Source organism: Helianthus annuus, chromosome 5 (assembly GCF_002127325.2).
Source record: "Helianthus annuus cultivar XRQ/B chromosome 5, HanXRQr2.0-SUNRISE, whole genome shotgun sequence".
Classification (NCBI taxonomy): domain Eukaryota; kingdom Viridiplantae; phylum Streptophyta; class Magnoliopsida; order Asterales; family Asteraceae; genus Helianthus; species Helianthus annuus.
The window spans coordinates 46,270,264-46,298,223 of NC_035437.2; the positions used below are offsets into that span (position 1 = coordinate 46,270,264).

A 27,960-nucleotide genomic window follows, 5' to 3' on the forward strand; every position below is an offset into this window, starting at 1 on the left:
CTCCGAGAGCTTGGTTTCAACGTCTCAGCTCCTTCCTTGTAACTTACGATTTCAAATGTAGTCGGGCCGCTCCTTCACTCTTTATCTATCATAAAGGTGATTCCATCATGTACCTTCTAGTGTACGTAGATGACCTTATCCTCATAGGCAACAAATCCTCCTTAATCAACATTTTCACTACTTGTCTACATCAAGAATTCGCAATAAAGGATCTGGGACAACTAAACTACTTTCTTGGCCTTGAAGTAGTTTATGATACCAAAGGTTTTTTTCTCACTCAAACTAAATATGCAAATGACATTCTCACTCGCGCCGGCTTAACCGACGCCAAACCTGTCCCCACCCCTCTCTCCACATCCGATACATTCACCAAAGATGGCACCCCATATTCCGATCCCACTCTCTATCGCTCCCTTGTTGGCGCTCTTCAATACTTAACCATCACTCGACCCGATTTATCTTATGCGGTCAATCAAGCTTGCCAACACCTACATTCACCCACTGAAAAACACTTCCAGTTGGTTAAGCAGATACTACGTTATGTCAAAGGAACAATCTCTCACGGGTTGGTTTTTACACGTCCTACAACTCCTTCTATCTTAGGTTACTCGGATGCGGATTGGGCTCGCTGTATTGAAACAAGGAGATCCACTTACGGTTACTCAATTTTTTTGGGCGGTAACTTAGTCTCGTGGAGTGCTAAGAAACTACCAACAGTGGCAAGATCGAGTTGTGAATCTGAGTACCAGGCAATGGCAAATGCAGCAGCCGAAATCGTTTGGATTACTCACCTTTTGCAGGAACTTCATGCTCTTCCTCTGACACGGCCAACTCTTTTATGCGACAACAAGAGTGCATTATTCATGAGCCAGAATCCGATTTCTCACAAACGTGCCAAGCACATCGACTTAGATTATCACTTTGTTCGAGAACTAGTTATGTCCGGTAAATTACACACCAAGTTTGTTCCTACCAAGCTTCAACTCGCGGACATTTTTACAAAAAGTTTGCCACGACCCCTTTTTGAGCATTTCCGAGACTTACTACGGGTTCAACCACCGTCGTTTCGCTTGCAGGGGGATAAAAGATAATATCATGATCACCATTCATCACGCCTAAAATTCCTCCTCTTAGTCAATTGTGAATATTTTGTAATTATTGTGTAGACTATAACTGTTATGTCTTTGCATATATTTCTCCTTGTAATTAGCCTTGTATTCCAGTATATAATGATATCAAAACTCTCTAATCAAGCAGAGAGAGTTCCCTGAATTACATCACCGCTGCCATTTTAGTCCACTAAGTTAACTTCATCCATTAATTTTGTTAACGTGAAAGGAAATTCGGTCATTTTCTATGGCCGAATTGCCCTTGTAGTTCACAAAATTACATATAAAACCACCGAATTGCCGTTCTCGTTAACAGAAAAAATGAATGAAGTTAACCCAGTGGACTAAAATGGCAACGATGAAACCATTTTGGATCCACAGGCGAAAAATGAAACTTTTGGACTAAACTGGCGAAAAATAAAACTTTTGGACTAAACTACATGAACTAAAATGGCTTTTAACTAAATTTTAATAACCGTTTTAATTTTATAAAGAGAAAATAAACTTTACAAAAAGCATCGCTTGTCTATTTTATAAAGATTAAAGTTACTTGCACGTTCAAACATATGTTACTAGATGAATCAAGAGTCATGTACAACTCTATGTTTAGATAAGGTTACTAGATGAATATGAGTTAGTCATCTATAAGTCTATACTTAGAAAGTTCAAAGTCAATGATTTGTATTGAATACTGTTTGTAGTTGAATTCATAAAAGCTTTGAATACTGTTTGTAGTTGAATTCATAAAAGCTCGAGTATAAGAGATCATGGGATTCCTCGAGTATTACAACACACGATGGAATTCCTCAAAGCTCCTACCCTTCTCCTTGTGATATTCAGTCTTGCCATTTGTAGTCCTATAAGCGCCCAAAACAAAGGGGGTTATTGGCCTTCATGGGCCCAAGATTTTTTGCCACCATCCAATATTCAAACCGCGTATTTCACTCATGTTTATTATGCTTTTCTCTCCCCTAACAATGTCACATTCCAATTCGACGTCGACCGGACAACTGCGTCTGCGCTCAATAGCTTCAACACCGCCCTTCACGGAAAGAATCCACCTGTCAAGACGTTGTTTTCCATCGGTGGTGGCTCGGCTGGCGTAAAACAACTCTTTTCCAAGTTGGCCTCGAGCCCTGGCTCGAGGGCCGCTTTTATCCGTTCGACTATACAAGTGGCGCGGAACTATGGCTTTGATGGAGCTGACTTGGATTGGGAATATCCTGAAACCCAAACCGATATGAACAACTTTGGACTCTTGCTTGACGAGTGGCGTGTGGCGGTCAACAATGAAGCCACATCAACTGGTAAGCCACGACTTCTTCTTTCAGCCGCCACTCGTCATGAGCCAGAAGTTAGAGACAATGGAGTTGCAAAGTATCCAGTGGCATCCATAAATAAGAATTTGGATTGGATAAATGCAATGTGTTATGATTATCACGGGCCATGGACTCCGGATGCAACTGGGGCCCCAGCCGCGTTATATGATCCAAATGGCAGTCTTAGCACCAGTAACGGGCTACAATCATGGATCAGCGCTGGGATCCAAAGGCAAAAGTTGGTGATGGGCATGCCATTATATGGTTGGACATGGAAACTAAAGAATCCATCTGTAAATGGTATTGGGGCTCCAGCTGCGGGTATAGGACCGGGTAATGAGGGAGCAATGCTTTACTCAGAAGTGCAACAGTTCAATGCCCAAAATAACGCCAGGGTGGTTTATGACACACAAACCGTATCTTATTATTCTTACTCAGGAACGACTTGGATTGGATATGACGATGTTAATTCAGTACAGAGAAAGGTACAATATGCAAAATCACTTAACATAGGAGGATATTTCTTTTGGACAGCCGTCGGCGATCAAGATTGGAAAATCTCGCGACTAGGTACACATTGGGTTTTATCATTTTTGTAAACTAGTAGATGATCTTATCGTCATTTCTTTAAAAGATGAAATGTTAACCGCAATGGTCTTCTTTGATATCTTATGCAGCTTCGCAGACATGGACTGCTTGAAAATCAATGGAGGACAAGTGAACTAGAGGAGTGAAATTAAATAAAAAGATTATGTTTACTGTGTGTATTCATGTCTTTTAATAAATATTCCAGTTTGCTTGTAAAGTTTAATAAATAATACACAACCAGATGTGTTAGCTGAGTGCCACAAAGTTATGAAAAAATAAATATAGGGTATGAAATTGTTAGAAATATTTAAACTTAGTTATATTTATAGTATTATTAATTATGATATGTATAAGTAATTAGAACAAGTATAGACTTCGGTATGATAACTTATGATCGAATGATAAGCGGGTTCGATAAGCGGGTAATTCAAACTGTTCCGGCAGTTATTCCCGCCTTTGTTAACCGCCAAAACATTTATGTATATATACTAGATAGCCGGCATTAATCACCGGCATCAAGACAGTTTCCGTTATTGAGAAATTGTCCACTTTCATTCTCTTGTTCTCTCTTGTATATTCTGCATCTTATTGATCTGAATATATAAAAACATGTCTGCAAGTTTCATATTAACTTCCGCTGCATCTGCATATTCTTATGCACAAGACAAGAATGATCCGGATGTCCAACATAGTGGTATCAGAGCCACTCCAAGATTAAATGATGAAATTAAGCCCACTGCAACATGTATGCCTTGTCAACACTGCACTGATGAAAAAAATGAGAAGAAACGTCGAGTCTCGCGTGAAAGATTATGTTACTACTGTCACATGCCTGGACATCAGATTTATACGTGTAAGGCCAAAGAAAACGATGAAGAGATGCAACTGATTAAACAAGCAATTAACGCTGGAATCAGATCGCAGAATGATGATGTGCATTGCCGAGAAGAGATGATTGTCACCGGAACTGACGGTGGACAATGGAATGAAATCTGGTATGTTAATCCAACTTTCAATCATCATTTTGTGGGAAATATTGATGTTTTCAAAAGGGTAAAACACATTATGGGTGTCGAGACACGATCAGGGATGAATAATTTCCTTTTTATTCGTGGAGTGGGACATGTGGAAGTGAAAACAGGGAATGAAAAACTGCAAATTCCCAGTGTATTTTATTCACCGGATATAGATCGAAACGTTCTAAGTCTTGAACAATTAACACTTCAAGGCTTTACGGTTCGCCGATTCGGTGATACATGCAAAATTTTCCCCATGTTCTCATCTCATCTCCGGTGGTGAACTCAATAAGTGATATAACCGGGCTAACAAAAGAGGAGGAACTGGGAATGAAAGAGAAAGAAAGGCTGCAAAACATGTGTGGCATAGATGACGAATTCAAAAACGATTACTTGAATTCGTATTTCGAAACATTAAATGTTTCGGATAAAACAGAAGTTGATTGGAATCTAATGATTTTAAAATCATTAGAGTTTCATGAGTTTGGTGATTGTAAAGCGCTGATTAATATGCTTGATGATCGTGAATACGTGTTCAAGTATAGAATTGATCTACAAAAGAAATTCGAAGAGATGGTTCAATGGTTTCTAAATGAATATTTAGGGATCAATCATAGACCAATTCCACCCTACTCAATGGATCAACGAAAGATAGATCTATTGAGTCTATATATGTTGGTTGAAAAGGATGGGGGATATCGAAATGTTACTACAGAAAACATGTGGCCGATCATTGCAAAAGATCCGGGGCTCGAATATAAAGACGGTGACTACATAAGGATCGTATATGCAATGTATCTAGACGTTCTGGAATACTACTATAAATACAAAGCGGTCCAAGAGAAGCTGCATGTTAAGGAAGTAACAGTTGATGGTGCTGACTCCTCTCAACGAAACCACAGGAAGACACGGAGTGAAGATATAGGGTGCAAAGGTACTGCAGGAGAGGATCACCAGGAAGTTGAGCCAACTCAAGCTGCGTTCTTTGCAGGAATTAAAGACGATGACTGGCATCAAATGAAAAGACGGAAAAGGTTCAATTTTAACCAAGCAAGATGGGCCGTGGAGGAAGCCAACCGAAGCGTAATGAATCAGGCTCATAAACATAACCAAGTTTAGAGGGGTTATGTTAGAAATATTTAAACTTAGTTATGTTTATAGTATTATTAATTATGATATGTATAAGTAATTAGAACAAGTATAGACTTCGGTATGATAACTTATGATCGAATGATAAGCGGGTTCGATAAGCGGGTAATTCAAACTGTTCCGGCAGTTATTCCCGCCTTTGTTAACCGCCAAAACATTTATGTATATATACTAGATAGCCGGCATTAATTACCGACATCAAGACAGTTTCCGTTATTCAGAAATTGTCCACTTTCATTCTCTTGTTCTCTCATGTATATTCTGCATCTTATTGATCTGAATATATAAAAACATGTCTGCAAGTTTCATATTAACTTCCGCTGCATCTGCATATTCTTATGCACAAGACAAGAATGATCCGGATGTCCAACAAAAATTTACATATTGATTGCATGTTTGATATATAAGTTTTATTTAATGTATATTTTATTCACAACGACTAACCCTAACCAACACAAAACAAACAATTACGTTAAGTCAAATTTACACCAACTACATAAAACAAACAATTACATCCACTCAAATTTACACCAAACTATCCCAACTAATAGCTTTTTGCTTAGTACGATTCTTGTACCGCAAATAACTAAGAGATTTAATGTCTTGAATAACGTCTTCAACCCTAGCCTTCTTGTTTGAAAATCTTTTTTTGTTCCTCACCTTTCATTGACACCAACATGACACTATAAGAAACCAATGAATCACCTCTTTCTGAGTCTTATTATCCCCACAATAAGAATGAGTTTCCAAGATATCACATATAGACAAAGCGAAAATTGAAGGACATGGCACCACCGATTCGTCCTCTGAATTACGAAGCACACATATATCTGGTTATCAATATGTATACCTCTTCTACTAAGCACATCTATAGTTGGGATTTGCTCTAACTCCGCTCTCCAAACGAACACGTTAGATTTTTTGGGAACCCAATTACAACATCTGAAAACAAACCTGCAGCTTAAATCTGTGTCACTAGAAAGCCATCTTTTAACAGCTCCCACAGAGAAAGTACCATCATTTTCACCCAACCACGCCTACCCATCCTTTTTGTCCCGAATTCTAACTTGATCTAACAAGCCGATGAGGGTGTTCCATTCGGACATATCCAATACAGAGTTAACTGCTTCGCCACTACCATTTGTCCATAAATTTCTAATCATTGACATGCATTTATCCACAAAATTCTAATCATTGATATGCATTTATCCATATAATTCTAATCATTGAAATTAAATTGATCTCTAACCCAACATCTCTTATCTTTTTTCCAACCGAAACAGATTGAGGAACTCATCTCTAAATGGTTTGTTGCATAGCCAGGGATCCAACGGAATCTGATGTGCCTACCATCGCCCACCTCCCCTTTCATCATTTGATTTAAATGCACCTCTGAGACAACTGTGTTTAATTCCAAGTTTACAATTTTTTTTATAAACTTCAACAAGATTCTTGTTAATTGGTAAAGCCGACCAACAATTTTTAGAACTATGGAGAGCCTCAATCGCCTTTTTACAAAGATTTTATGGCTCATTTCTAAACCTTCACATCCAATTAGACAAAAGCACCTAATTGATATCTTTGAGCTTACTTAAACCCGAGCCACCCGCCTTAGTATGCGAGGCCACACACTCCTCCCAAGCAATCCAATGCATCTTTTTTTAGTCCATAATATCCTCCCCATAGAAACCTTCCAATGATAGCTTCAAGCTCATCGATGACTTACGACGGGGCTTTATATAGAGAAAAATAGTAATTAAGAAGACACACAAGCATTGATTTAATTAAAGTTATCCGACCACATATGAAAAGAGATAAGATTTCCATAAGGAGAGCCGGGATTCAAAAATATCCACAAAGAGTCTCCAATTCCAAACTCTATTCGATGTTGGAGCCCACCATATAAGACCGAGATACGTGAAAGGCACCGTACCCGATCTACACCTCATAACTGAGGCCAAAATTTCCACCTCTTCCGCATCCACCACGACACCATAAAATTTAGACTTACCAAAATTAATCTTTAAGCCGGAGCATAAGTAAAAACATCTTAAAAGTCTGACAATGTTCTTTATTGAATACATTCAAACCTGTGTGACTCGTCTAGACCACCAAAGGGTCTCTTTATATCAACTAACAAACCACCAAAGGGTTTGTTAAAATAACAGATTCTGTCGTTCCCCAAACTACCCACCAAATCCAGTGAATAGTCTAGTAACGGGATTGTCAGTCCTATGGTACCATAACATACTACTGGTCGGCTCGGCCAAAGCTAATGAAGGTCATTCGTGTTATGGATAACGCACCAACAAGTTCGTTCACATTATTGAAATCGTCGTGTTTTATATAAACCATAGACTTTGTTTTTGAAAACTTGAAAAGTAGTTTGGCACATATGATTCACCCCAAAACAACTGAAAGCATAAAATAGGGGAACTACGTACTCACTTGGGATTGCAAAGAGTCCTTGATCAATGGAGGAAACAAAGCTCAAGTGGGTCCTAGTGTATCAGATACTATGTTAATGTAACGGGACATAAATCGGGGAATCAGAGAGAATGAGGTTTTATAAACCAAATGAGTGTTGGAACTCATATGATATGCTTTAACAAACTCAACCTTCTGAGTTGGAAGTGATCCTAAGTGCTTTTAACCTGTTATGACTCGTTAAGGTAGTTTACGCTACTTTAACGTGTCATTTGCGTAAAAGTATGATCAGATGGTCAAACAAGTCCTATGATAAATCTTACATGCTAAAACATGTTTAATAAAGTTGCAACATCAGTTTATATGTCAAAAAGTTGGTTCCATATGCTTAAAATGGATTTATGCGCAAAAAGAGCATTTTAGTCATTTTTAAGAACATAGTAACGACTTATCATAACAATAAACAAACGATGTGACCATAAGGTATAACCTCAGTAGGTTATTCCCTATACAACTATGGTCACATACATGTGCTTGGTCGGATCCTAAGATCGACCAAACGGGTCCGATTGGAAAGTCAAAGCGGTGGTCAAGACCGCTCGACTTATGACCCTAAATAAACACTAAACTAGAAGTGATGAGTTAGACATGTCAAAACATGTCTAACTAAGTTGCAAAACTGATTTGGTATCAAAACATAGTGTTTTGACACCCGAAAATAGTTCCGTCATAAAATGCACATAATGGGCATTTTTGACCGAAACTTTGACTCGTTACTTTGACAAGTAAACGTGGTAATCAGAAGGTGTAATCGCAAGGGATTATAAACTTTGACTTGACCAATTATGGTCAGAACCGAAAGTCAAACAGAAAGTCAACTGTTTGACTTTTAACTCAAAATAAGCTAAAATAATGAACAAGAATAGGAAAGAACACTTACTTGTGTTCTAGGATGGCAAGAACACTCAGTAGGAGGCCTCCAATGGGAAGCAAACTCCAATTAGAGCAGATTAGGATAAGAGAATGAAAAGAGCAAGGAATTTGGAAAAAAATGGCTTGCTATTTATACTTGTTTTTAAGCCTTAAGATCATCACAAGTGTCCCTTTTGTTGTCATGATCCTAGGGAGGCTATAACACATAAGCTGATCAATTGGTGTCAAATTCGTGTACTTGGGCTCCAAGACTTGAATTGTGGAGTTGCCATCTAGCTGCTGATGCAACTCAAATCTTTCTGTCAAAGGAAGGGGGTCGCGCTACGTGACGGGGGAGGTGCCCTGTCGTCGCGCCCAGCCACGGCTTAATGATTGTTTTAAATTTTGGCAGAACTAGTCCCTACACATAATTTGATGTGTTTTGACGCTTTTAACCCCTTTTAACCCAGTGTTTAGGTTAGATAAAGGCGTTAAGGCATCAATGGCTCGTATTATGCCTGGAAATGTCGTGGATGTCGGTTTGTTTGGTTGTACGGTTTTGTTTTTCGCTTAATTACGACGAACGCTAAAACGAACAGGAAGACGATCGAAATTTTGCAACGAATGATATTTTTGCATTCTTATCAATAAAATTCAAGATTTTAATGATTACAAAAAATTTTGGATGTGCGTACATGTTCCGTATTCAAAAATACGAGAATCGGTAGACTTTCGTAGTTTGTCGAATAGTCTCTGAGAACGAATAAGCATGTTTTTGCCATACCGAACCCCTCAAAACTTATTTCTAAGTTATGTAAAGGGTATTTAGGGTATGTTTAGCTTATGTCATTGTTCCGGAGTGTACGTTGCGTTAAACTGATTATGTTTGCGTAGAAGTTTACGATTCCACTTTTAGAAACGGTTTGAGAGTTTGAAATTGTACAAAGACTAAAATGAGAAATTGTCACATGTAATTATACAATCCCGGAAATAAAACAAAATGTTTCATTAAATACAAAGTTTTTTTTGGAATTGTACAATGATTGAAAGACACAGATATCACAAGTTGATGGAACCAAGATCTCAGGAGTTGAAATGGTGGAGAATTTAAGTTAACTCGGGGTTTGTTTATTGTATTTATTGTAATATTTTTTAAAATTATTTATGGTGGAAAATAGAGAATACAATGGAAATGACTATTCCACCCTCACGTGCAAGGCATATGACCAGATTTAACCAAAAAATCTAACTAGGTTAGGCCTAAAGGACATATCATATATATATTTTAAAACGTTAAGTACAAAACTCATCAATTTTAAAGATAAAGGACACCACCTGCAATTTGGTATAAAGATAAAGGACAAAATTTGCATTTCGCTCTTAATATTTAAATTTTATGTGGGACCCACAACCCACCCTAACCGCTTCATCTTCCCCACTCTAAACCACCCACCACCATCTCTACCTTTCACCATCACCACCATCTACGCCTCCAATCTCCAATAACTCCTTCAGAGAGAAAACACGTACATATTAGTGCAGCAATGTTAGAACCAAATACGTTACAAAGTGCAAACAACATGGATCATCCGTGTAATAAAGGTACGTATAACAACCCTCCTAAAATATTTCCGACACCCCTAATGTATTTAGAATGTCCCTATACGTCCTAAAATACACCCCGTATACGGGAAAGGCCCTAAATACCTTTAATTTCGCAAAAATAAAATAAAAACAAATAAATTAGGGCGCTCGCGGGCCGCGAAGACCTTGTTTTCAGGCTACGCGGGGCGCGACAGCTCTAGATCAGGGCGACACTCTGAGCTGCCACGTGGCAGCATCGTGTCGAGTCTACTCCAATGACCGGTCAAGGCTAAAGCCTACGACCCCTACGTCGCGGGCGGCAAAGGCTTTGCCTTCGGCCTATGCGGGGCGCGACAAAGTGCTGTATCAGCACTACAAATAGCCTCGATCGGATTCAGTTGAATTCGTTCAAAATTTTCGTATTCTCTCTCAATATTCTGCACAGCAAATATAATATCGGGCATAATACCCCCCCCCCTAAATAACGAAGTTTTGCCTCGTTGTAAGTATTTTAACCCCCGGTTACGTATTAGATACGCTGCCTGATTGATCTAGCGCTCCGTAACGGCTGTTGAGGCTCTGCCCGACGTAGTCGTTGGAGTTCTGTCTTGGGGAGAGTATAACTAATGTAAATTTGGGTTATTATACTAACACGTGTGCATTATTTAAAATTTATAGATTATAGCCAGGAATCCACAAGAAATTACCTAAAGTTGCAATGTGAGTTATCTCCTTTTTGTAAACCTTTTTGCAAATTGTTTTTACAAAATCTCAATTGTTTTAAATAATAATTAACAGTGATTGAGTATTTGTATTATACAATTATCGTCGGTATGTTGGGGTTTTGTATACAAAATTTGTTACTACACCGGGAGTAGTAACATGACCACAAGTCGGGTTGACAGTACCGTGGGTGGTAATTAAAGTAGAAAAATAAACAAATGTAATTGCGAGATCGCCCTCAATGCTGTAAACAGTTTTTACCGGTCTTGATTAAATTGGGATTTACTCATCAGTATTTCCCACTGACAAAATGTTTTTAAATGCGTTTCAGGTAACAAAATGTGAAAGCCAAATAGAAGCCAGCTAGCCAGCACTGAAGGCTTGGAAAAGTAGCTATAAAAAGTTACCTAAATAAAGAAAATGTTTTTATTTAATAAAATAGGGTTTATCCCTATAAAATGTTTGTAATGGAAACTTGGGAATTTTCCATGTGTTTAATATTATAAAAATGTGGTATTTTACTCTGATAAAATATTTCCTAACTACGGTCCTTATTTAATTTCCGCTACTAAATTGATAAATACCGATACCACCATCTCTGAGTAGGCCGCAGCTGTCCGCCTAACGAGGCAGGGGTCGGGGGTTGCGACAGTAGGGACTAAATCTAAAATTTTGGTAAACCACAGGGACCATCTATGTACTTTATTCTTTTCTTTTTTAATATTATCGATATTGTCTAAACATCATCAGTACCGGAACCGTATAATATTGGTATAGTTTTTTTATTGATATTTTATAAAATTCCAAATCTACTCTCATGATGTACTTATTATTAAGCATGATTCGATAAAAGTTTTAATCGAACGGGTCATAGGTTAATTTTTTTACCATTAGAAACCGAACATATACCGACTCAACGACATCAGTACCGGTATCGTATTCGTTTCTATAGTTTTCTCGACATGGCGGTATAAAATTCGTCGGACATAGAAGAAAGTTTTTTTTTTTTTTTTGGTATCATAAGCTATATCGAGTGTCTATATGATACCAGTGCCGTAACGAACCGCTAGTCCGCTACCGATCGAACAACAATGGTACTTGTATGAATATTCTTTTTTTTTGTTTTCAATCGATATAAAGCACATGTCGATTGCTATGTCGAGTACTAGTATTGTGCTGGTACTGTAATGAACCGGACCGATAATGAACAAAGGCTCGTAGCGAAACGTGCGAAAATCATACTAGTTTTTATAAGAACTAGGGTCGATGGTAAGCATGTGCTACGTGCCTGTTGGGATTGAACCCTATCAGAGGAACAGATAATTAAAGCCAAAACTGGATCAGAACAGTGGATTATGAATAAACAGATGCTGATACACAAATCTCTCCCCTTGAAAGTGATTACAACTACTGATGACCTCCTATCTGCTGATCTTACCAAACTACTGACTCATAACTGCTGCTCAACTAAAGATCTGATGGAAGACTAAAGTCCTGCTGATTCAATCTACTGCCTTAAGTCAAGCACTGCTGATCCGGACAAGTGCTGCTGGGTTCACAGCAGTAGAAGGTTGCAGCAGCTGTTCTAAAGTCTGTTTTGTAATAGAATGTATTAGCAGTAGTTAACACAAGCAGTGTCTGTATAGATCAGAGGTTAGAGTTTGTTAGGAGGTTAGATGTCACTTTCATGGTGACGTCAGCAAAGATGCTCAGTAGTTTGCAAGTGCCTATAAATAGTTCAGTACTTTGTACTGTTCTATTAGCTCTTTACATCATTCGTCTTCTTTGCACGAACAAACTACTGAGCTCGGGCTGAGGGGGAGTTTGCATTCATACATCTATCTTTGTAATCGTTGTTGAAATTAAATTCAATCATTCGGTTCATTGTGTAAAAGATGTTTGATCAAAGTATTACTCTCATTTGATTGTATGCAAAGTTTGTTTTCATCTTAATTCCGCTGCACAACTCATCCATTTTCATCTTAACTTCCAACACAAAATACAATAAAAAAGAAACTCAGATCCAACAATTGGTATCAGAGCTTGGACAGTCAAATTTGATTTAACAATCATTTTGACGTAAAAAGTTCAGCTCAAAACAGTTGATACTGATCGTTTGTTCGTCGTTGAAAAACAGAGTAAGGATTAATCACCACTAAAGTTGATTCCTCAGTACCTGTAAAACAACAAGAATGATGTCACAATCTCAGGACGATAAAAACATTGGTTCTCTCTTTAAACCACCTATGCTAAAAAGAAATGAGTACAACATCTGGCAGAGGAGGATGGGTCACATCCTCGCTCAACAAAGCACAGGTTGTTGGAAGTCTGTTATCTTTGGTCCTCATGTTCCTACAGTGCCAAGCGCTGAAGATGCTAAAAAACAAGTTCCAAAACCTGTTGAAAATTATACTGAAACGGATTATCAAAAGTTTGAACTAGATGCTAAAGCATTTAGTATCATAGCATCAGCGCTGCCCAACGAAATATATGCTGGATTGTTACATTGTGACAATGCCAAAGAGTTGTGGGACGCATTTAAGGAACAGTTTGGAGGTACCGAAGAGGTCATAGAAAACAATAGGGAAATCCTGAACCAACAGTATGAAACATTTTGTCATGTTAAAGGTGAATCACTGACGCAACAATTTGAGCGGTTCAGTTGTCTCATCAGTGAACTGAGGCTTGTTAAAACCACTTTTACAAACTCAACTCAAAACAGCAGGTTCCTCAGGTCACTGCCAGATAAATGGGACACAATAGCGTCTGTCACCCGAAACTCACCTGAGTTCAAGGATCTGACCTTGACCCAACTCCATGGTCGACTCCTGACCTACGAAAGGGAGTTGAACCAGAAAAGGAAGTTACAAGAGTCAGGGAAAACCGTTAATGATTATTCATTCGGTAACACTGCTCTTCTGGGTCAAGAAGAATCTGGTGGTAGTGGTAAGGATCAGGGTTATGATCACTTCATTGACATAACTGCTGGTGCAAATTTTAACAACCCTGATTCTCACTCTACAGGTTATGCATTCACTTCAAATGAAAACCAGATGTCAGACAATTTAAGCTTTGAACTAAATGATTTACAGCACTTTGACCCCACTGATCTAGAGGAAATGGATATCTTGCATCAACCGGCCTTGCTAAGTGTTAGAACTAGCAAGTTTTATAAAAGAACAGGGCGAAAATTCCCAGGGTTGCATGGGAATCTAAGGGTTGGGTTAGATAAATCGAAAATCAAGTGCTATAAGTGTAACAGGCTAGGACATTTTGCTAGAGAGTGTAGGACTCAAACAATAGGTCCCATAATTACTCACCCTAGTTCAAATCCTAGACCTCAAAATCAAAACACTGTGCACTATGCCCAATATGCCCCAGGAACACATGTGAACACTGCTCACTATGCTGTTGCTCCTGTGCCAGTGCATTATGTCCAAACAGCTGCTCCACAGATTCAATATGTTCAAACCCCTGCTCCCCAGGCACAAGTGCAACCTGCACCACAAACCACTGCTCCAGTAGCAACACAACCAGATCAACAAAGTTTCTTTACTCAAGAGTTTGTTGACTGGAGCAGTATGCCTGAGGACCTCAGTGATGAAAACTTTGCACTCTATGCTTCTAATGTTTCTTCTCATGATGAATTTTGTTTGATGGCATTAGAGTCAATACAGGAGGGTGTTGAATCTGAAGAGAAACAGCTGGTCTCTGAAACAGTGGATGAGGTGATTGAAGCAGTGGTTACTGCTGTGGCTGATGAAGTACTGTTGGAAGAAAGTTCAGGTACCCTGATTGAACCACTGACAGATCTATGGTCCGAAGAAGATAAGAAAGAAGAAAAGGCAGGTGAAGAAGAAGAGAGAGCTGGTGATGAAGAGAATACTCAGTGTGATTGTGCAATGATGGCTGCTGCCAAGGTATCACCTCAAGTTCTAGAAAAACTATGTTCTGACAATTGCATTATTGCTTTTGCTAACATCAAAGAGGTGGATGAAAACCTTAGGAACAAAATCTTAACTGATGAAGTCAAATTTGAAAGATCTTTAAAAGAACTTAAAAACAAATTGGCTTAAAAGGAGAAAGAGATTAGCAGCATGAAAGAAGAGCAAAGCATAACCAAAACCCAACTCCAAACTATGGTAGAAAAATACCAAGTTTGCAAAAAGGAGTTAGAGTCCATCCAGATCACATGTGAGAAATGGGTGGAATCATGGAAAGGGTATGAGGTTATGCTTGAGAAACAGATAAAAAGCAATGTGAAATTTGGGGTTGGTTATAGAAAACATGATGATGAAAACACTGCTTTTGGAAAATCTGTTTCAACCACTGATGTAACTACTGAGTACATCCCCACAAACAAGAATGGCCAAGAAGTGAAAATCACTGACAAACTTGGTAACAAAATCACACTTGACAGACCAATGGGCCCCTCTGCTTTTGAGGAGATTGAAAATCATCAATTTAAACCAAGATGGTCTGATGAGTGTGATATTCTTGAAAATTTCAAGCCAATGGACTTTACATCAACTGATGGTGTTAAAGCTCCAAAAGCTAAAGTCATTCCTCTCAAGGACATCCCAGCAGTGGTTAAAACCTCTGCTGCAAAGGAGTCTGAAAAGAGGAAGAAGAAAGAAAAAAATTGATAACTTGTTTTGTGAATTCTGTGAGAAGAGGAATCATCTAACAAAAGATTGTTTCCATTTAAAGCTTATGATTTAACCAAAACAAGTATCACTACTTCAGCTGAAAGTTGCAGTGTTTGTGGTAAAACAAACCATAAAACTCAGGCATGTGTGTATCTCAAAAACTTCAATGAAAAGAAGAATGAATACATGGCTAAAACATCCTTGAGTTCATCAGCATCATCACCATCTGTCAAGTTCACAAAGAAACAACCACTGTTTGTGCCAGTTCAAACAGCTGTCACAAAACAGCTGAACCAAACATCTGTTAAAAGAGATGTTCAGGTTACTGATGCACCTCCTGCCAATCAGTTCAGAAAAGGCAAGGAAAAACAGTCTTACCAAAAGATTCCACACGTTTATGAGGTCAACAAAAAGCCCTCTAAACCCAGAGTGAATAGGCATCCTTTCGGTTACCAGCAGGTGATTGGGCAAGACCCTCAACAGTGGTTAGCAATGAACAGTACTAAAACTGTCCAAACCCCTGACTTAACCACTATCCATCACACTGCATCCATACCAGACACTGTTGAGACTTCATCCAAAGCCCTGTTGGCTTTGGAGTCCTTAATGAACTAATCCTTTTACTTCATGTGCAGGGAGCTTCTGCATGCTTTGATAGTCTTTGGTATGTAGATAGTGGAGGCTCCAGGCACATGACAGGATGTAAAGCCCTCCTCAGAGACTTTAAAATCCATGGTGGGGGTGATATATCCTTTGGAAATAATAGTAAAGGAAAGGTTTTGGGGTCTGGAACAGTGCAATCTGGTAATGTAAAATTTGAAAATGTCAATCTAATAGACAATCCAAAATTCAACCTTCCGAGTGTATCCCAAATGAGTGACAAAGGGTTTGGGTCATTCTTCACAAAAGATTGTTGTAGGATTGTTGGACCAGAAATGGTCAAAAAGATTGAAGCAATAATCAAAAATGGTCAAACTAAACTTGTTGCTCAAAGAAGTGGCAATGTTTATGTTGTTGACATGTCAAAAGAGTGTCCCAGAGCTGATGCCTGTCTGTTCTCAGCTGCTTCTAACAAAGAGACAGAACTTTGGCACAAAAGACTGGGGCACACAAATCTTAAGACAATAACAGAAATTTCAAAAAATGGTTTGGTGAGAGGCTTGCCACAAAAATTGTTTTCATGTCCTGAACATTGCATTTCCTGTTTAAAAGGAAAACAGCATAAAAGTTCCCACAAGTCCATTGAAGAGTCCAAAACAACCCAGTGTTTGCAAATGCTACACATGGATTTGTTTGGCCCAGTTCAAGTCATGAGCCTTAAAAAGAAAAGATATTGTTTGGTAATAGTTGATGACTTTTCTAGGTTTACATGGACTTTCTTTTTGCACTCTAAAGATGAAACTACAGGCATTTTGCAAGACTTTGTGACACAGGTTGAAAAGCAATTTGACCTTCCAGTGAAAAGCTTTAGGAGTGACAATGGCACAGAATTTAAAAATAGGGAGTTGGATGCCTTCTGTGTGAAGAAAGGGATTGTAAGGCAGTACAACATCCCTAGAACACCAGAGCAAAATGGGGTTGTTGAAAGAAAGAACAGAACTCTGATTGAGGCTGCCAGAACCATGCTTGCAGATTCAGGTTTGCCATTAACTTTCTGGGCAGAGGCAGTAAACACTGCTTGTTATGTCCAGAACAGAGTTTTAATAAACCCCAGGCACAAAAAGACTGCCTATGAAATTCTGTATAAAATCAAACCACTGATCTCATACTTCAAGGTGTTTGGCTGCCCATGCTTTATTTTGAACTTAAAAGATTCCATTTCAAAATTTGCAGCCAAAATAGATTGTGGTTATTTTCTGGGGTACTCAACCACTGCCAAGGCCTACAAAGTGTTCAATGCACGGACCAAGGTAGTGGAGGAGACTTTGGATGTAAAGTTCAATGAACTTTCATCAATGAAAATCCCAGCAAATCCTGCTGAACTTTTTGATCTTGAAAAATTCACTTTTGAAAATACTGCTGTCAAGACTAACAGTGCAGGTCCATCAGAGGATACAACACCAGACTATGGGTATGAAGTCATCATCCCTCAAAGGTCTGCCACAAAAGGGAAAGCATCAGTTGTTCAAAACATATGTGAAAGCTCAACCACTGCTACATCAACAGTTGTTGACCAAAGTAACCCATTTCCCACTGCTTCCACATCCTCAAACACTGCTGACAAAAGTCCTCAAACAGTGGATAAAAGTCAGCAGTGGTCCACTCCATTACCACCTATTCCACCACCTTTTGAAGCCACTCTGGGTCATCAAAGTCACCAGCAGTGGTTAGCTCAGATGATACACATTTGCAGCCTTCACCAACAAATGCCACCATACCATACCAAGGAGATTTAATCTTCTTGAGATCTCATCCACCTGATCAAATCATTGGCAACATCAATGAAGGGGTGCTCACAAGAAGCCAAACCCAAAACATTTGTCTTTTTGCTGGTTTTCTATCACTCCATCGGCCAGTCAAGTACCAAGAGGCACTAAAAGACAACAGTTGGGTAGAAGCCATGCAAGAGGAGCTCCAACAATTTAAGAGACAACAAGTATGGGAGCTTGTACCACTGCCAAAAGAGGTTAGTCCCATTGGCACAAAGTGGGTCTTCAAGAACAAAACAGATGAAAGGGGCATTGTTGTCAAGAACAAAGCCAGGCTTGTGGTTCAAGGTTACAGACAGGAAGAAGGGATTGATTATGATGAAACATTCGCCCCTGTTGCAAGATTGGAAGCTATAAGACTGTTCCTGGCCTTTGTTGTCAACCACAACATGAAGGTGTTTCAGATGTATATCAAAAGTGCTTTCCTCTATGGTACATTGCAAGAAGAGGTATATGTATGTCAACCTCCAGGCTTTGAGGATCCATTTTATCCTGATCATGTCTACAGGCTAAACAAAGCCTTGTATGGCCTGAAACAAGCACCTAGAGCCTGGTATGAAACTCTTTCCAACTTTCTACTCTCAAATGGTTTCAAAAGAGGTACCATTGATAAAACACTATTTCTTAAATGGAGAGGGAAAGATTTAATGATTATCCAAATTTATGTGGATGATATTATTTTTGGAAGCACATCTACCAAAATGTGTGAAGAGTTTAGAGAACTCATGACAGCTGAGTTTGAAATGAGTGCAATGGGTGAGCTGCAATGCTTTCTTGGTCTCCAAGTACAGCAATTGCAAAATGGAACTTTCATTCATCAAAGCAAATATGCTAAAGAACTTTTAACCAAATTTGATATGAATGATTGTAAACCATGCACCACACCCATGGCCACAAATAAGCTGGTCATGTCTGATGAAAAGGATGAGCTGATTGACCAAACACTCTATAGAAGCATGATTGGGTCTTTATTGTACCTAACTGCATCTAGACCAGACATCATGTTTGCAACATGTGTCTGTGCAAGAAGTCAATCAGCTCCCAGAAAATCAAATCTCATTGCTGTAAAAAAGATTCTCAGATACATAAAAGGTGCTCCCACACTTGGTATCTGGTATCTAGCTAATGGGAATATCAAGCTTTCAGGTTTTTCAGACAGTGACTTTGCTGGATGTCACACCACAAGGAAGTCCACTTCAGGAGGGTGCCAATTTCTAGGTGATTGCTTAGTCTCTTGGCAAAGCAAAAAGCAAGCAACAGTTTCAACATCCACTGCTGAGGCTGAATACATTGCTGCTGCAAGCTGTACAGCCCAACTCCTGTGGCTTCAAAATCAGTTACTGGATTTTGGTATCACTGCCTTAAAGACACCACTCATGTTGGACAGCCAGGCAGCAGAAAATATCATCAAAAATCCAGTTTCCCATTCTACCACAAAGCACATCGACATCAGACATCACTTTGTGAGGGATTGCTATGAAAAAGGTTTGATTTCTCTGCATCATGTCCCAACTAAAGACCAGCTGGCAGATGTGCTCACAAAAGCACTTGATACAGCCACTTTTGAAAGCTTGGTCTCTAGGATTGGGATGCTAAACATGGAATAACAAGCAACATCTTGTTTTTCTATGAATAAAAGCAACAAAATGTTTTCAGAAAATCAAAAATCCATCCTTAAAAATAGCTTAAAAATGAAAATTTCATTAAAATCCTTAAAAGTCTGCCATAACCACTGTTTGTTCAAAAGTCTGCTCTACTTCAAAAATCTGCCCACTGCTGAAAGGCAACCTCTGTTCTCTCATTCCTTGATAACCACTGTTGTTCAAAAGCAGTGTCTTATCCACTGATATGCTATCCACTGATAGTGAAAATCATCCACTGCCTCCTTTCCACTGCTTTCATCAGTTGCTTTCACCAAAAGTACTGTCCTTCATTTTCACCAGTGGTTGTCACGTCGGCAGTACATAGCAATCAGACCTTTTGTAACGGCTGCCACGTCAGCATTCATTCTCTTACCTATAACATCCCCATTCACCATCAAAACAGGGTTTTACTGTCGAATTGAATTCTTAAAAATTCTCTTCTCAAAGCAGTTTTTCTTCTCATTTCTCACAAATTTCTTCGATCGTTTCGTTTCAAAAATGACAAAATCGAAGCTTTCTGCAAAACCCTCATCAAAATCATCTAAAACAGCCTCTCAAAAGGCAACTACCACTGAAATTCCATTCAAAAAATCTCACAATCTCCTGGGTCTTCTCACAAAACCAGGAACCACAGATGTTTTCGATTCCATTATCACCATCATGGCAAAATCAAAGTACAAAACTTTGCTCACCGCCGACGCACCCATCTACTTGGCGACCCAAAGGGAATTTTGGAAGAATTCAACCCTTGAAAAACAAGGAGACATTGCGACTGCAATCCAATCTTCCATAAAGGGTAAAGCTGTCCACATTACACCACAATCCATCTCCGAAGTCTTTCAACTCGATGACCAGGCAGGTAAAACTTCCTTCACTAAAAATGAGTTGCATATTGACTTCATTGAACGAGGGTATGAAGCAACAATGATGAAGAAACTAACCTTAGAAAAAGGTTATTTTCCTCCTGCACGAAGATTTCTATTTCATACCCTCCTCCTATGTGTATCAAACAAAACCACTTCTTTTAATGAGATCCCTATAAAGATTCAAAATCTTGGATATGCAATTCTTCAAGAAGAAAATTATAATTATTCACGGGAAATCTTTAAAGATTTGGTAAATAATGTTGAAAGCAAATCATTCTTACTATTTCCAAGGTTTTTAAGTTATTACTTTCAAAAGAAATTCAGTAAGGATGATTTAGCTTTAATAAACCAAGGTGAAATAACTGCAATAAACTGCCTAACGTCTGAAACTTTTTCACGAATGTTAGCACCTTGCAAAACACAAGCAGGGGTACCTGAGCAGAATTTAAAAGCAACCACTGCTCCTCAGGTATCTGCTGCTGAGCCTACTGCTCTAGGTGATCAAAGTAGCAGACCAACTGTTTTGAAACCCACACCTACAAAACTCAAAAAGCCTTACAAAAAGAAAAATCAAAAACCCCCCCAAACCAATCAAAATGGCAACTCTGGAGGATGAGATACCAGAGTTAATGCCTGTGACAACACAAGAGTCACAAGAAACCACTGCTGCTACTTCCTCACAGCAGATGGTACAAATATCTCAACCCATAACCATAACTCCTCCTGCTTCTTCACAAAAAGAACAGGTTGTACACAAAAGGCCACCACATCATGATGCTCTGGATACACTTGTTTCCATCATCCACAGCTCAATGCCCGGAGCAAATCCGCTTCCTACACCTTCCATCACATCCTCAATTCCACCAAAAACACAACTACTGTTGGATGCAATTGACTTGAACCAGGCATTACTCAGTCCTTCTCAATCACCTGTCAATGAGAATTTACCTCCACAAATGACTGAGCCTGTTGTATCATTCTTTGCTAACCCACCAACAAAACCTGAGGAGGTTACACCCATTGAGTTACAAGTAAATCTTTGTGGTAATCCAAGTGAAGCAGCCACTACAACTGTTGAACCTACAGGTTTACAGTTGGACAGTGGTTACATCCATAAGACTTCCTTGGAGGCAATTCCTTTTATAGCACCTCTGCCAACCACCAGTGGATTTATTTATCCTACTGGCAACATCAAAAGGTTGTCAAGTGTTGAAGGAAGAAGACCCCAGTACCAAGAAAAAGGGGCATCAGTGGTTAATGTTTGGAGTACACTCCCTACTTCTACCACTGATAAAACCACTGATAGTGGGAAATCAGATGATCCCATTAAATTGGGTGATGGTTTAAAGTACCAGAAATTGACGGCTCGTGTTGAAAAACTTGATAACTCTGTTGCAGAACTCAAAGAAATGCTACAACAGTTGTTACAAGTACAAAAGGTACAATCCACTGATGTTCCACCTCAAGCACCTGCTCTACAACAGGCACCTGCTACAAATGAGCTCTGGAATCTATTTCAACCTTTTCTCCATCGTCAAGCATAGATAGCAGATCAGCAACATGAAAAACATGTTCAACAATTAAGAAATGCTATGGAGTCTAGGTACAGAGACACTCAGGCTGATCTAAAGGCTCTCAAAACTCAGATCCTGCACTCCACTGGCACTGCTCCTCCACCAGTATTTTTCATTGATCAACTCCCCGAAGATAATGCCAAAAAGGGGGAGAAAATTCAGGAATGGAGAAGGAAGGGAATAACAGATGGTCTTTACCTCGCACCAGAAAATTCCAATATGACCAAACAGATTCCTTTGCCAGATGGGAGTAAGAAACTTGATGTGACTACAAATGCACTTGCAGAAGCACTTACATGTGTAAAAAGGGATAGAGAGGCCAAAAAGAAAGCCAAGGTGGATTATCCGGATCAGGGTACTTCAGGGTCAAGAGATGATGAAAATCTCTTTGATGAAAAGAAGAAGCCTACTAGAAAAGTAAGGCTACCCAAATCCATTCCGGTCAGACGTTCAAAGTCTGCTAAAAAACCACCACTTAAAACAGCTGTTGTAACTCCTGGTGCATCAGCTGCTGTTGGTACCTCAGTAGTTTCAACATCTGCTCCTACATCAACACACACCACTTCAACACACACTACATCCAATGTTTTACCTCCATCACCACCAAAATCACAATCACCTCCTGTCAAAAGGCAGAAGATAGCAGTTGTTATAACTCCTGCTGTAAAGACAACAGTGGTTGGAACACCAGTTGTTCCAACAGCTGTTAGTCTATCACAAACCACTGCCACTACAACCACCTTTCCATCCAAAACATCATCAGTCCCTCCTCAAATAAAGAGGAGAAGGCTAATTCCCAAAGATGATGTCACTTCACCATCTCCAAAACCTTTAGCTCTTGTCAATATACCAAAACCAGTTCCACTTTCTTCAGTTCCAATGCACAAACCTTTACCTCCTGCAGGTGTTCAATTCCCTCTTGAACTAGAAGCTGTCAGAGAAGAGATAAAATCCTTCTATACTGAGGATGACCCTGCCAAAAGGAGTTTGCCTTCAATCAAAGGATATCTCTGGCCCAAAAACATTGAAGAATATTTACAGATAAAGGCCAAGCAAGCAGAGGATATCTCGAGAAGAAACACACAAGGGAAATCTGACAAAGAAGTATCAAGATACTACCAATATCTGCTCACACAAGTCAGTTCCCTAGAACATTTTGCTAAAAATGTCAGTCAACAAATTTCTGAAAGAGCAGCTGAAACTCTGAAGAAAGACTACATTGAAAGCATTATGTTTTACAAGAAATACAAAGGAGAGAGACACATATACAAAGAGTGGACTATTCCAGAGCTTGAAGCTGAATCAGCCAGAATTCAAGTTATGATAAAAAGGAAAGTCACTCACACTCCTCCTGATTGGGCAAAGTTCAAAAAGAATGTACCTGAAAAGCAGTTGGAACTAAAAAGAATGAAAGAAGAATTGGTTGTTGCTGAATTTGGCACCAAAAGACAAGTTGCTAGATGGAAAGAAGATGTGGTCAGGACAACCTACAAAAGGTTGGAGGAATTGAGGAAGAAAGATCCAAAAATCCCTCAAAAACATGACTATCCTGAAGCAGCGGTTTCAAAAGGACCATCAAAGCTGCAAACCAGGAGAGCCACTGCTCCAGCTGGTACTGCCATCTACAAAAGAAGGACACAAAGCCAGTTTGGAGCTGAAACTGTTCAAGAAATTCTTGCTGGAAATGTTGTCTTAAAAGAAGGCTTGTTAAGAACGTTAAAAGAAGAACTTGAACAGGAAAACTCTGCTACCACTGCTCAGCCAGTGATGAACCGGCCAGCCTCACCAAATACTTCAGCAAATAAACATCTCCCAAGAAACCCATCAGGCTCAAAAATACAAAAGTGGGCAACTGACAAACAGACCTGCGTATTGACTTTGCTCAGGTCTGGTGGAGTAGTGGAGAAAATATCAAGGGAACAAGCTCTTGGCCTGAGTCTTGAAGATTTGCAGGATCTCCTTGATCTTCCACTTAGCAGGGATGATGAAGATACAGATGCCCTTAACTTTGAATTACAATTTAAAGGTCAGATAAGGGAGCTGTTAATGAGGCAATAAAGTATCCACAAATAATGAAGGGTTTTGGCATTATCTGTTCCAGGGGGAGATTGATGGGATTGAACCCTATCAGAGGAACAGATAATTAAAGCCAACTGGATCAGAACAGTGGATTATGAATAAACAGATGCTGATACACAAATCTCTCCCCTTGAAAGTGATTACAACTACTGATGACCTCCTATCTGCTGATCTTACCAAACTACTGACTCATAACTGCTGCTCAACTAAAGATCTGATGGAAGACTAAAGTCCTGCTGATTCAATCTACTGCCTTGAGTCAAGCACTGCTGATCCGGACAAGTGCTGCTGGGTTCACAGCAGTAGAAGGTTGCAGCAGCTGTTCTAAAGTCTGTTTTGTAATAGAATGTATTAGCAGTAGTTAACACAAGCAGTGTCTGTATAGATCAGAGGTTAGAGTTTGTTAGGAGGTTAGATGTCACTTTCATGGTGACGTCAGCAAAGATGCTCAGTAGTTTGCAAGTGCCTATAAATAGTTCAGTACTTTGTACTGTTCTATTAGCTCTTTACATCATTCGTCTTCTTTGCACGAACAAACTACTAAGCTCGGGCTGAGGGGGAGTTTGCATTCATACATCTATCTTTGTAATCGTTGTTGAAATTAAATTCAATCATTCGGTTCATTGTGTAAAAGATGATTGATCAAAGTATTACTCTCATTTGATTGTATGCAAAGTTTGTTTTCATCTTAATTCCGCTGCACAACTCATCCATTTTCATCTTAACTTCAAACACAAAATACAATAAAAAAGAAACTCAGATCCAACAGTGCCAGGGCACAATTTTTCCACATTTCCTTGCGTGATGAGAAGGTAATTTGATTGGTATCCATTCATTACAATACCAACACATATTATAGCAAACATACCAAAATCGAATGATATAACTTAAGTATTGCCATTGTGTTGATGCTCCATTCAACATCAATAATGTAAAAAGTAAATTACATAACAAATGTAAAATGGAAAAGTAAAAAAAAAAACGATAGCAATAAGAAAACGTTGAAAGCATATTTGGTTCACTCTTAGGCAGTGTCCTTTGCTATTTTTTTTTTCTAAAACTATCCACACACCCTATCTGCCTATTTGCACATCTTCTGCCTCGTGTATGCCTCGTATACATCTATACGGGGCGTATATGGTTACATCAAACTCAGTGCCAAACTTATGTCAGTTCTGGTTTAGCTGCTCTTATGGGCCGCGTATAGTCCTATACGTGGCGTATAGGACCCCTCGTATAGGTCTCATATATGACCCATGCCCCATATATGCCACGTATAGGCCAATAGTATATAAGTGTTTTTTTTTTACAAACTTCTTATACAATATTAGTCGTTTTAGCAAACTTTTATAAAAATATTTGTGTTTTTACAAACATTTTATACAATATTAGCCTTTTTTACAAACATTTTATACAATATTAATCGTATTGTATCGTATAGTGTAGTATAAGTCTCGTATAGGCATTGTATAATTAATATTAGTGTTATTGATATTAAAAAGAGAAAACAAAAAAAAATATACGCCGCATACAGGGCTAGACTGGGCGTCTAGTGTGGTCCAAAAGACCATTATGGCCCTGTCTTGCCCCCAGTCTAGCCCTAACTCAGGGGTAAAATGGTCGTTTTTGTCTATACTCCCAGTATAGGCCTAGACTGGGCGTCTAGTGTGTATCAAAAGACCATTATAGCACTGTTTTGCCCCAGTCTAGCCCTAACTCAGGGGTAAAATGGTCTTTTTTTTGTCTATACACCCTGTATAGGCCTATACGAGGCATATACAGGTTATATAAGACAAAATATTACATAATCAGAGATTCTCTTGGAAACTGAAAAAGGTTATACGCGACGTATAGACCTATACGAGGCATATATGGGGGTGTGTGAATAGTTACTTGGGTGTGTAAATATGTTAACCCTTTTTTTATCATGTTAAACTGAGAAATAAATAAATACTTAATTTCAAAATAGTGAAATTAATTTAACCCAAATTTGCACAACTCTCAAAATTTAGGGGCTTAAATTGTAACTTCAGATGCAATGTCATTGTTTACACAATCTTTATGGTTTTGGTTTTTGTTTATCATCAAATTTCATTTAATGACGGACCACTAAAATATTATTGTGCCATCAGCGGAATCATCCGATTATATCTATCTCCACTAGACAATAATTCATATACACCAATTCAGAAAGAAACTCAATAAATCTGTGAAAAACCTTCCTGTGAGAATCGAACACTGAACTATTGATAGGCATCTTAATAAATTTTAGTAACTGTTTGAATTTTATAAAGAGAAAATAAACTTTACAAAAAAAAAACATCGTTTGTCTATTTTATAAGAATTAAAGTTACTTGCACGTTCAAACATATGTTACTAGATGAATGAAGAGTCATCTACAACTCTATGTTTAGATAAGGTTACTAGATGAATATGAGTTAGTCATCTATACGTCTATACTTACTAAGGTCAAAATCAATGATCTGTATTGAATACTGTTTGTAGTTGAATTCATAAAAGCTCGAGTATAAGAAGACATCATGGGTCCTCGAGTATTACAACACACCATGGAATTCCTCAAAGCTCCTACCCTTCTCCTTGTGATACTCAGTCTTACCATTTGTAGTCCTGTTAGCGCCCAAAACAAAGGGGGTTATTGGCCTTCATGGGCCCAAGATTTTTTGCCACCATCCAATATTCAGACCGCGTATTTCACTCATGTTTATTATGCTTTTCTCTCCCCTAACAATGTCACATTCCAATACAACATCGATGCGACAACAGCGTCTGTGCTTACTAACTTCAACACCGCCCTTCACGGAAAGAATCCACCTGTCAAGACGATGCTTTCAATTGGAGGTGGTTCGGCTGGCACAGAACTCTTTACAAGGATGGCCTCAAGCGCCAACTCGAGGACAAGTTTCATCCGTTCCACTATACAAGTGGCACGCAAATATGGCTTTGATGGAGCTGACTTGGATTGGGAATATCCTGAAACCCAAACCGCTATGAACAACTTAGGCCTCTTGCTTGACGAGTGGCGTGTGGCAGTCAACAATGAAGCCACGTCAACCGGTAAGCCACGGCTTCTTCTTTCAGCCGCCACATATTATAAGCCGGTAATTCCGTGGGATGTTGCTCATACGTATCCAGTGGCATCCATAAATAAGAATTTGGATTGGATAAATGCAATGTGTTATGATTATCACGGGCCATGGACTCCGGATGCAACTGGGGCCCCAGCCGCGTTATATGATCCAAATGGCAGTCTTAGCACCAGTAACGGGCTACAATCATGGATCAGCGCTGGGATCCAAAGGCAAAAGTTGGTGATGGGCATGCCATTATATGGTTGGACATGGAAACTAAAGAATCCATCTGTAAATGGTATTGGGGCTCCAGCTGCGGGTATAGGACCGGGTAATGAGGGAGCAATGCTTTACTCAGAAGTGCAACAGTTCAATGCCCAAAATAACGCCAGGGTGGTTTATGACACACAAACCGTATCTTATTATTCTTACTCAGGAACGACTTGGATTGGATATGACGATGTTAATTCAGTACAGAGAAAGGTACAATATGCAAAATCACTTAATATAGGAGGATATTTCTTTTGGACAGCCGTCGGTGATCAAGATTGGAAAATCTCGCGACTAGGTACACATTCGGTGTTATCATTTTTGTAAACTAGAAGATGATTTATTTGTCGTCATTTCTTTAAAAGATGAAATGTTAACCGCAATGGTCTTCTTTGATATCTTATGCAGCTTCGCAGACATGGACTGCTTGAAAATCAATGGAGACCAAGTGAACTAGAGGAGTGAAATTAAATAAAAAGATTATGTTTACTGTGTGTATTCATGTCTTCTAATAAATATTCCAGTTTGCTTGTA

General features: G+C 39.0%; 1 protein-coding gene across 2 annotated transcripts; it reads left to right on the forward strand.

The window, feature by feature from the left end:
• Nucleotides 1-1,878: 1,878 nt before the first annotated feature.
• LOC110940573 (class V chitinase CHIT5b-like) lies at nt 1,879-27,922 on the forward strand. Of its 2 annotated transcripts, XM_035990480.1 has the most exons (3): nt 1,879-2,506; nt 27,233-27,724; nt 27,835-27,922. In XM_035990480.1, exons 1-3 carry the CDS (start codon nt 1,906-1,908, stop codon nt 27,855-27,857), a joined length of 1,116 nt encoding a protein of 371 aa, XP_035846373.1. In that variant the 5' UTR covers nt 1,879-1,905; the 3' UTR covers nt 27,858-27,922. The 2 variants fall into 2 exon arrangements, with proteins under 2 accessions (XP_035846373.1, XP_022037816.1); XM_022182124.2 differs by lacking the exons at nt 27,233-27,724; nt 27,835-27,922 and adding an exon at nt 3,106-3,273 and having other exon boundaries at nt 1,879-2,998.
• The last annotated feature ends 38 nt before the right edge of the window (nt 27,923-27,960 follow it).

Bases quoted from the DNA above. Each gene is read 5' to 3' on its own strand.
- LOC110940573 (XM_035990480.1), top strand. From the start codon at position 1,906: ATGGAATTCCTCAAAGCTCCTACCCTTCTCCTTGTGATATTCAGTCTT. The intron at 2,507-27,232 runs ATAAGAATTTGG...TGGCATCCATAA, and splicing joins GTATCCAGTGGCATCCATAA to ATAAGAATTTGGATTGGATA. The intron at 27,725-27,834 runs GTACACATTCGG...TATCTTATGCAG, and splicing joins TTGGAAAATCTCGCGACTAG to CTTCGCAGACATGGACTGCT.